Source organism: Mauremys mutica, chromosome 2, assembly GCF_020497125.1.
Source record: "Mauremys mutica isolate MM-2020 ecotype Southern chromosome 2, ASM2049712v1, whole genome shotgun sequence".
Lineage (NCBI taxonomy): Eukaryota > Metazoa > Chordata > Testudines > Geoemydidae > Mauremys > Mauremys mutica.
The window spans coordinates 3,270,163-3,280,402 of NC_059073.1; the positions used below are offsets into that span (position 1 = coordinate 3,270,163).

General features: G+C 63.3%; 1 protein-coding gene across 1 annotated transcript; it reads right to left on the reverse strand.

The window, feature by feature from the left end:
• Positions 1-153: 153 nt before the first annotated feature.
• Positions 154-9,541, reverse strand: LOC123365135 (microtubule-actin cross-linking factor 1, isoforms 1/2/3/5-like). Its single transcript, XM_045007791.1, has 5 exons — positions 8,975-9,541; positions 6,193-6,363; positions 5,473-5,639; positions 531-690; positions 154-309 (listed from the first exon to the last, which is right to left on the reverse strand). Exons 1-5 carry the CDS (start codon positions 9,491-9,493, stop codon positions 154-156), a joined length of 1,173 nt encoding a protein of 390 aa, XP_044863726.1. The 5' UTR covers positions 9,494-9,541.
• Positions 9,542-10,240: the final 699 nt, after the last annotated feature.

The following is a 10,240-nucleotide window of genomic DNA, read 5'->3' on the forward strand; positions in this document are numbered from 1 at the left end:
GATTCGCGCGCCCCCTGGTGGGGAATGTGGGAAGGGGGGATTCATGCGCCCCCTGGTGGGGAATGTGGGAAGGGGGGATCCGCGCGCCCCCTGGTGGGGAATGTGGGAAGGGGGGATCCGCGCGCCCCCCGGTGGGGAATGTGGGGCAGGGATTCACCGCTGGGCAGCCTGGGCCTGGGGGCTGCAGTTCCCAATTCTCAGCAGCCAGCTGCTCTGCCACTTGCCTGTCACCAGCTCCAGCACCTGCTGGCCCCGCTCCAGGGCTTGCTCCAGGTCGCCCAGCCTGGAACGAATCTCCTCACAGAGACCCTGCAGGAAAAGGACAGGTGAGACTCACCAGACCTGCTCAGCCCAGCCCCACAGCCTGGCCCCTGCACCGCCCCCCCGTGCCTCCCCCCCGTGCGCAGGAACGGCTGGGGCGTTCTGCAGCTGGGGGCTGCTCCATGCTCTAGGGGCCCTGCCCCTGTACCCGTCCCTCCCCTCGGCCATGCTGTGGGTCCCAGCCAGGCCAGCCACCCTCCTGCCCTCACCTGGCTTTGCTGGTGGGCAGCCTGCAGCTGGGCCACGCAGCCGTTGGCCTGCCAGAGCTGGGCCAGGCGCCTCTCTGTGGCGCTCAGCCACTCCTGGAAGGAATCCACAGACTCCTGGAAGTGCTGAGCAGCCGGCAGGATCCGCTCCAAGCAGCTGTGTCTGTGGGGAAAGGAGGCTGGGGAGAGCCAGGCGGGGGCCGTGCCACGTGTCCCCCAGCAATGGGGGAAGGGCTGAAGGTCCCCAGGATCCCCAAAGAGCAAGTACCCCACTGGCATTTCGCCCAGGGGAGCCCCTGGTGCCAGGAGGCTCCAGGTTAGAGCTTCTCCCCTTTGCTCAATGGCTCCTTGCCCCCATTTCCCCTGTGACCCCCCTCTCCTCAAGCACCCCCTCTCCTCTGCCAGCCTCCAGGGCTCACCTGCCCCTTCCATGCTGCGCCCCACCCGTCCTGTGCTGCCTGGCCCCCCGAGCTCCCCAGGGCCTGTGCCCCTGCCCCACAGAGAGGCATGAGCAGTGCTCCTCTGGTTCCCAGGCAGCGCAGCCCCGAAGGGCGACGTCCCTGCCGCAGAGCAGGTGGGGGGCCCAGCCTGGCTCAGAGCTCTCCCCCAGGCAGCCCTGACTTGGTGGACCCAGGAGGTGCCTGGCAGAGCAGCCCAGGGGCTAGCCAGGCCAGGCTCTGAAAGAGGAGACCCTCATTGGGATGGTCCCTCCTAGCCAGACAGCGAGGGGCTGGCTCCTGTCGAGGGCAGGCAGGACTAGTGCCACTGTTACAGCCGCTGGGCTCTTCCCCCAGGTAAGCACCTGGTCCTCTGCTAAATCCTGCTGCGCTCCCGGCATCATTGCTACCTAATGGCAGGGAGTTCCCCAGGAGACTCCAAGGGAGGAGACATGAGCAGCTCCATAAACAAAGTGCCCCAGGCGCCGTGCTCTGGTGAGGCCTGGGGCAGTGAGTGATGGCCAGCACCTACCCATCTGCCCCATGGGGGCTGGGGCAGGCAAGGGACAGAAAGCTCCTCTGATTGGTCCCTTCATCCTATAGCACGGGAGCTCAAGTCACAGCAGGGGCCCTGGCGCCAAGCCCCCCACCCCCCAGTTCCAGTTCCAGCCCTGCCCCTGCATGCTCGTGGGCAATTCACGGCCTCACTCCGTGCCTCAGTTTCCCTCTGTACCATGGCCAGCAGGCGTTAGGGGGACCTTGGGGAGAGTGTGCAGAGTGGGCTGGGATCCACGTCCCCCAGCAGGACCCCCTGCAGCTCCCTCAGCACTGCTGCAGCAGCTGTGGTCTGTCTAGGACGGCCTGAGCCTCACCCAGGGGCACTTTGTATCCTGGTGCAAATTGCAGCACAGTCAGCCAGAAAGCACAAAGGCCCTTTCACCCCACAGCCCACCGGCCCTGCACCCCAGGCTGCACCCCAGCACAGGGTGTTCTGGCCATTGGGGGGGTGAGGCCGTCGGAGTGCTGGGAAGAGTCTGGCTGGGCCATGCAGTGGGGCCCAACGCAGGTTACACTGAACAAGGGGAACTTTATGAAACCTCATGGGCTGCTGTGTCCGTGTGGCTGAGCCACTGCCAGGTGAGCTCCCTGTTCCACCGGTGTCCCTGCCACACCAGTGGCCTCTGGCCCTGTGCCACTGACCCTGAAGCAGGCGCATCCCCAGTGTCCGTCCCCCCGCCCAGGCTGGCAGGTTGTGTGAAGCTGATAGGCCCGTAGGAAGATTGACAGTTCTGGCTCCTCTCTTCCCTGCCCCACTCCACCACCTGTTCGTGTGCCCCCACCCCAAACGTCCATGAGCCTCTCCCCACAGAACGCCCTCCCCGACCCGGCCACAAAGCCCTTCTGCCCCGCAAGGCCTGAAAGTCACCCCCCCACATTCCTTCTAAATTACATTCAATGTCATATCAGGCTGTTCCGAAGGCTCCTGTCCCAATAGCACCCACCATCACCGGATAAAGCTGGTTAAAGAAAACTGTTTGTGGGCGTTCTGCCGGCAAGGACTCCCGGATCGGCAGCTGTGGGTGTGAAATCCCTACTTCTTTATGGGCCCCACTTCGCCAGTGTTTGTCTGTCTGGTTTCTGTCGGGTCGTTGAGTGTTTCTGTCTCTTGCATAATTAATTTTACAAGATTTAAAACAACTAAGGTGTGGGGTATGACTGGGTAAAGAGTTATGTCACAATACGTTAGGATTGGTCAAAGACTTACTTTGGAATATCTCAGTAAAATCATTGGCTAAGGCACAGCTAAGCGGGACTCAAGATTCTATATAAACTGAGGCCCAAGAAGGAGACCAGCTGGGAAGGAAAGAGAAAGGAAAAGGGAAAAGAAGAAGGAAAGACCTGAAAAGAAAAACTCCCCCCCAAGAGAGCCTAAAATCAGAGCTGCTAAGAATCCTCTGCATGACCGTGAGGTGCAGCAGCCAGAATCCAGACAAGACCAACCTTGCCTGCTGTGACGTTAGGAGTGTGATCTAATATCTCATTGGAAGGTGACAGGGCCAGAAAGAGTTAATTAACTCACGGACTAACCTGACCCATGGGCGAACTTTAAAAACTTGTTAGGAAGATCTGTAAATGACCAGAGCTTTGGAATGCAGCCGCATTGGTAGTGGTAGAAGGGGAGGTGTTTGCTCAGGGCTTGGGATGTCAGCAACCAAGGCTTGTCTATCGCTATAGCTTTGATTCAAAGATTAAAAAAGGAATATTAACATTTAGGAAGACACTGGAGTGCAATAGTATTATTGTCTCTGTGTCTCTTTGCAGGTTGTGGTCACCTGTATCTGAACTGTTAATGGATAAATTACCCTGTGCTAACTGCCAGGATGTTTGAGAGAAGGAGAGTTGAATTGAATTCAAGTCTGTCTGTATATTGATCTTTAAACCAACACTCTCTCTCGTTTCTTTTTAAATAAATTTTAGTTTAGTTAACAAGAACTGACTATAGCGTGTATTTTGGGTCAGATCTAAGTTATAATTGGACCTGGGTGTGTGGCTGATCCTTTGGGGTTGGAAGACCCTTTTCTTTTAGATGATGAGAGAAGATTTTCAGGGATCATCATCATATCTGACATGTGTGTCTGGACAGAGGCCTGAGGCTGGGCACTCTAAGGGAACTGCATTATCTGGACTTCTGAGTAACCAGTGAGGTACTAGAGAAGCTGTTTTGGTAAATCCAAATATTGGAATATCCACCAGTGTTTGGGGTTTGTCTGCCCGGTTCTGTTTGCAGTTCACCTTGATTGAGTGACCTCAGCTGGCTCCCACGGGCAGCATCCTCACACCTGGCCAACAGGGAAAGTCCACCGGCCTGATCAGGACAGGTGAGCAGAGCGCTGTGTGCTCAGCGTGCATGTTCTGCTTGGTGATTGTTAATAACTAGAGGATCAGGATAGTGCTGTGTGAGGTTCTTTCTCTGGTAAAAAGATCTTGCAAACCTGCAGAGAAGTAGCCCTGAGCCCTAGGAACTGGGTGTGATGAAGTGGGGGGTTTTCTTGGTTTTTCCGTGTTTCCCAGTGGGTTGCATGCGGAGGGAGGGGGACTCGGTGTCCCCGGGTGTTACTGGTTTAACGATGGGAGGGGAGAGGGAGTTTGTTGGTACACAGGCCCAGAGAGGGAACTCGGGACCCCGGCCGATGGCCTGGAGAATGGAGACTCCAGCGACTGGTGACCTGGTGACCCGGAGACCCAGCTCAGGACTCACAGCCGGTTCTGGCCAGTGGGAGGACAATGGGCTGCGGGGAGAGGACCCCGGTGACCTGACCAGCCGGTTCCAGCCAGAGGAGGGCTGAGAGGAGAGGAGACCCAGGCCTGCCTGTTTACGACCCTGTTTCCCTGGAGAGAAGACAATGGACAGAGGGGGCTTGGGGCCGGGGATATCGGAGGCCCAGCTGGGAAGCAGGGGGGCTCGGGGCTGGAGGGGGGGGGCAGGCAGAGCCCCCCTGGCTGCAGGGGGACTGGGATGTGCTGGGCTGAGGGAGGCCAGGCCTGAGGCCTGAGAGTTTCCTGTGCTGGGTTCAACTCTCAATAACCCCTCCTGTTGTACGCTGGCTGAGAGTCGCTCCGGGCTAGAGAACAGGGGGCATCGTCCCCTTCGGGGGTGAGGAGGCCTGGGGGGTCCAGAGCGAGGGGACTCCCTGAGGGGGCCCACGGCAGAGACAGACGTGCTAAGGCTCAGAGAGGTGCGGCTCCAGGAGGTGGAGGGGCCTGACCCCAAGAGAGAGTGGACCCCTGATAAGGGCTGTCACATTGAAAGGGGCACCCCCCACGGACCGCACGGGGCCACAAGTGGGCACGATCTGTGAGTCCGTGACACTGGGTAAAGGTGGGTGCCCTGGAGTGTGCGGGTAACACCACCCGCCCTCAGCTCCCAGGTCAAGATGGTGACAGGAATCCACATGGCAGCATTGGGCAGGGGATTGGCATGTCTGGGGCCACTGCCTAGCTGTACCCTCTGCCAGTGGTTTGGGGCAGCCTGCAGGGACAGGGACCACAGCACCCAGCACGGGCAGTGCCGCGCACCGAGCCCCGAGTCTGCAGCTCCCAGCACGGGCAGTGCCGCGTACCGGGCCCCGAGTCTGCAGCTCCCAGCACGGGCAGTGCCTCACACTGGGCCCCGAGTGTGCAGCTCCCAGCACGGGCAGTGCCGCGCACCGGGCCCCGAGTGTGCAGCTCCCAGCACGGGCAGTGCCGCGCACCGGGCCCTGAGTCTGACCAATCACTGTCCCAGCACAAACAGCGACTGACTGACCCAAAGGGAACTGCTGTGAGGTCCAGAACCTGCACCCCAAACGCAGCACCAGGAAGGGGCACTTAAGGGCAGGAAAGTGGTTAGCATGGGAGGCCAGAGCCTACAGAACCCCCTGGGCCCAGCGTGCCCACCTCACCCACGCTAGCAGCGGCACTGGCCCCCACAGAGCCTCGCCGCACAGATCGCAGATCCGCTAACTCACCTGGCGTTCGCCTTCTGGATCAGTTCTCCCCACTTCTCCTGCAGGTCTGAGAGGCCCCCGCTCGCCTCCTGTGCGTTTGTCCTGGCAGCATGCTCCCGGGGCAGCCGTCTGTCCTGCAGGACACACTCCACTCGGGGTCTCCGCTCCTCCAGAAGCCGTTTCAGGAGCTGTTCAGGAATCAGGGCATGGGGTGATGGCGGCACTGTCCTCATGGCGAACCCAAGGGACTCTCCTCCAGAGCCTAGGCGCGTCCTGGCCCTCAGCCCCCGCCCTGCACAGCACCGTGCACCCAGGGGACCAACCCACTGCCCCCCCACCCCGCCCAGCAGGGCCAGCCGCAAGCAGCAGTCAGTTCTCCCCAGCCCCGGGGGGCAGGCAGACTGCAGGCAAGGCAGGGGCAGTGAGAGCGTGGCCGGGGGGCGATGCCTGCCCCAGCCCCCAGTGCAGAGAGGCTGTTCGGCCTCCAGCAGGAGCAGCTGCCGAGGCTGCCATGGAAGGGCTCACTCCTGATGCGCTGCCCGGCACTGGGCCGTGGGCTGTATGCGGTGCCTCCTTTTCATGCCCTTCCTAGCAAGAGGAGCGGGCAGCACCCTTCCTGCAGGCAGGCCATGCTCAGCCACACGCAGCCGGGATGCCATGTCCTGGCAGCTGCCCCAGGACCCACAGGCACTGCCCACCTCTCCCCAGAAACCCCGGGAGGGACCCCAGGGGCTTGCTCACCTTCTGCTCCTGCAGCTGGGCTTTCAACACCTTCACTTCAGAAGACGGGGGCTTCTGGTTGCCAACCAGGTCCTCCATGTCAGCCACCCACGTCAGCAGCGTCTCCAAAGTATCCTGGGCCTGCTCTGCACTCGGGGAGCCCTCTGGGAGCGTGACGGCCCGCAGGGCACCCTGGGGAGGAGAGGTGAGAGCCTGGGGCTGCCGGCTGGTTCTCATGGGCAGGACGCAGCCCCGCGCTACGTTAGCCCCATGGCACCGACGGCCCCGGTGAACAGCAGTCCCAAGCCTGGGCACCCCGTCACTTTCAGCAGCATCCTACCCCCTGCCCCACGGTAACCGCAGTGCCAGGCACACGCGGGGCCGGACCTCCCCTCACCCCACTTATCGGGGTCGTTGCTCACCCTCGGGGCAGCTGGTACCTTGCTGCTGAGCACGGCCCACTGCTCCCACGAGCTGCCCGGTCGGCAGGCAGGGACCCGTTGCTCTGGAGCTGGTGAAGAGTCAGTCACAGAACAGCGGCTTTACACCCCCTGGACCAAGCCCCAGGGACTCCGACCCTCCGCTCCCAGCCGTGCACAGCAGCTGGGAGAGCGAGGCAGAGCCCGCACGCACCACGGCTACTGCCTCTGCTGAGAGCCAGCGGCTGCATGGGCAAAGCCGGGGCGCAAGGCGATCCCCCCCAACAGCTTGTCGCTGGGAAGCAGCAGCCACGGCCCAGCCCCGTCGGGGCACAGGGATGAACTGAGCTTCCTGGGTGCTCAGAGGAGGCTCCGCAGCTGGAGTCGGGTGTGTGAGGAAGTGGGAATGTTTGTGCTGTGTCTGTGAGTGCTGAGTGGGGAGTATTGACCTGGGAAGGGGGCAGGGGAGTTGTGCTGGGACGGCCTTGGGGAAGGGAGGTACCTGAGCATGTAACAGAGACCCCAGGAGGGGGGGTGGGAGGCCAGGTGACACCTCTGCCCGGGACACTGGACAAAGGCTGGGGGAGGAGCTGGGGGAGGCTGAGTGAGAGGCTGGAGAAAGTTTCAGTTTGGAGCTGGCTGGGAAATGGAGAGGGGCCCGGATGGGGCTTGGGCTTCCCAACGGGGCTGTGGCCTCCCTGGGGCCCCAGATGGACCTAACTAAAGAGGGTCCTGTTGTCCGTGCCTGCAAGACCTGTCCTGGACTGTGTTCCTGTCGTCTAAATAAACCTTCTGTTTTCCCGGCTGGCTGAGAGTCCCGGTGAATCGCAGGAAGCCGGGGGTGCCGGGCCTAGTCTCCCCCACACTCCGTGACTGGGTGCCACGTCCCTGGGAGCTCTCCCTACAGGCTGCATCCGGGGAGGGTCTCAGACCATTCAGCCAGGGGTCACTGCACAGCCTGGGCACAAGGTAGGAAGGATTTGCTGGCCCGCCCAGGTGAAATGCAGGAGCAAGGAGCCAGAGAGACATGGACAGAAACCAGGTTCCACAAGCCCACGCTGAGCTCCAGTGCAGGGGGCTCGGGCTGTGCCTGTGACGGGCTGGAGCCAGGACACCGTGCAGCGCCCTGAGCCCCGGGGTGACAATGTCTCCTGTGAAAGGGACACGACGGTTCACTGTATCAGGGGAGCCGTGTGAGTCTGGATCTGTAAGAGCAGCAAAGAGCCCTGTGGCACCTTATAGACTAACAGACGGATTGGAGCGTGAGTGGGTGAATACCCACTTCGCCGGTTCGCTGCGAACATGGTCCCTGCTCAGCACCCAAACCACAGCACGAGCCACAAGAAACAGCCCGGCCAGCCCAGCCCAGCCCAGCCCCCGTAACGCACCCAGCCCGGCCAGCCCAGCCCAGCCCAGCCCCCATAACGCACCCACCCGGCATTGGAACCCACCCAGCGCAGCCCAGCCCGGCACTGGCCCAGCCCAGCCCAGCCCCCATAACACACCCAGCCCGGCATTGGAACCCACCCACCCAGCGCAGCCCCGCCCAGCCCAGCCCCCGTAACGCACCCACCCGGCACTGGCCCGGCTCAGCCCCCATAACGCGCCCACCCGGCATTGGAACCCACCCACCCACCCAGCCCAGCCCAGCCCAGCCCAGCCCAGCTCAGCCCCCATAATGCGCCCACCCGGCATTGGAACCCACCCACCCAGCCCGGCCAGCCCAGCCCAGCCCAGCCCCCATAACGCACCCACCCGGCACGGCCAGCCTGGCCCCCCCAAACACCTGCCCGGCCTGGCCCGGCCCAGCCCTCATAATGCGCCCACCCGGCATTGGAACCCACCCACCCAATGCACCGACCTGGCCCAGCCCAGCCCCCCCAAAGCACCTGCCCAGCCCCCCTAATTCAACCTGCCCAGCACCAGAGCCTGCCTGGCCCGGCCCCCCCAAAGCACCGGCCTGGCACCAGAGCAGGCCCAGCAGGGTCCTGTAATGCCCCCTCCCAGTACCACAGCCTGGCCCTCCTCACACACCTGCCCAGCACAGGCGCCCAGCCTGGCCTGGTGCCCCTGAGTTGCACCTGTCTGGCACCACAGCCCAGCCATGAGAGCAGAACCTGCCCGGAGCCGGGCTGTCAGGGACGCTCTGAAACGGCCCCGCAGCTGGCGATCACTGGGACACCCTCCCCCCACCCCTGTGCAGGCAGTGGGGCCATGGAGCGTTACCGGAGCCTGAAGCCGCTCCCCACCCCGCCCCACAGGATAGAGGCCAGGACTCCGGGCCTGCTGGGGGGAACCGCACAAGCAACCAGCTCCTGGGCAGCGAGCCCCGTGCAGAGCCCTGCAGCCACAGCAGCCCCGGCCTGCGGGGATCCGCTATTAACCTCCGTCCGCTCCCCGGCACACTCCGCCAGCACCTTCACCGTCCTGGTGACAACGGGCTCCCCGCCCGGGTACTCGGTCACCTCCACGATCTCCGTCACGATGGTCTCCGTCACCTCGGTCACCTCGGTCACCTCCCTGGTGCTGACGGGCTTCCAGGCCCAGCTGCTGCCCGAGTCCCTGGGGGGGGCTCCTCTCGGGGGGGTCCAGGCAGCCCCAGCCGCCTCCAGCTGGGCTTTGAGGGGGTTGCAGCCCCTGCTCCCGTTCTGTACCTTGACCTCCATGTTGTTTTGCTTGGGCAGGGGGCTGCTCGGCTGGCTCTTAGCCGAGCCTGGGCTCAGGCTCCAGCCGTTCTCGATCACCACCGGGTTCAGGGGTGACTTGTCGGGGGCCCCGGCTCTGGCGTCACAGTTGTTCCTCCCCGCCGGGTGCTCGGGGCCAAGCCCCACGTCCTTCAGGAACTCCTCCGGCTTCTGGCTCGTGTCTCCCAGGCAGCTTGGCCTGCCCAGCGCGTTCCCCATGGCCAAAGGGTGGCCTGGAGCCGGCCGGCCAGGGGCCGAAAGCTCAGCCCTGCCACTCAGAGCCAGCCTAAAACAAACGAGGGGCAGCCACGTTACTGGCCACTCAGGACACGTCAGCAGGCACCTGGGGGCCTGTGTCCCGCCTGCATCTCACCTGCGGGCCCAGGTGCCCCCTGGGAGCATGGGCCGTTCCCACCCCCCGGGAACCTGCCCCAGGAGCCGCCTGCTGCTGTGGCGCTGAGGCTGCCTGGCGTGAGAGGGGCCCGGGCTGAGGCCCATCCTGCCACCCCGGGCACCAGCCCCCAACATGGGAGTTTCAGCCCTTCCAGCAGGTCCCTTCGTTTCCTGCCCCAGTTCCTGCCGTGGGGGCAGTGCAGCTCCCAGAGCCTGGGCGCGCACCTGAGCCGGCACCGGGCTGCGACGGGCTGAGCTCCCGGCGAGGGGCCTGGGGCAGAGCAGGGCGAGGAAAGAGGCTTCGGGAGAGGGGACAACAGGGCGCAGAGGGATTTCCGGGGCTGCCGACTCCAGGCTCTGCCCCAGGCCACCTCTGGGCTGGCAGGGCATTCCCGGGACCTGTGTGGCAGGCGATGGCAGTGCTTAGGGGGCTCGTCTCGCTAACGGGAATGTAAACGAAGGGGAATGAGGCAGGCAGCACAGGGCACCAGGCAGACGGGCAGCTGCTTCCAACCGGCATCGCTTTGTACCATTGGATTAACTCCTGGGCAAGCTGGAGCCGGGAGAAAAGAG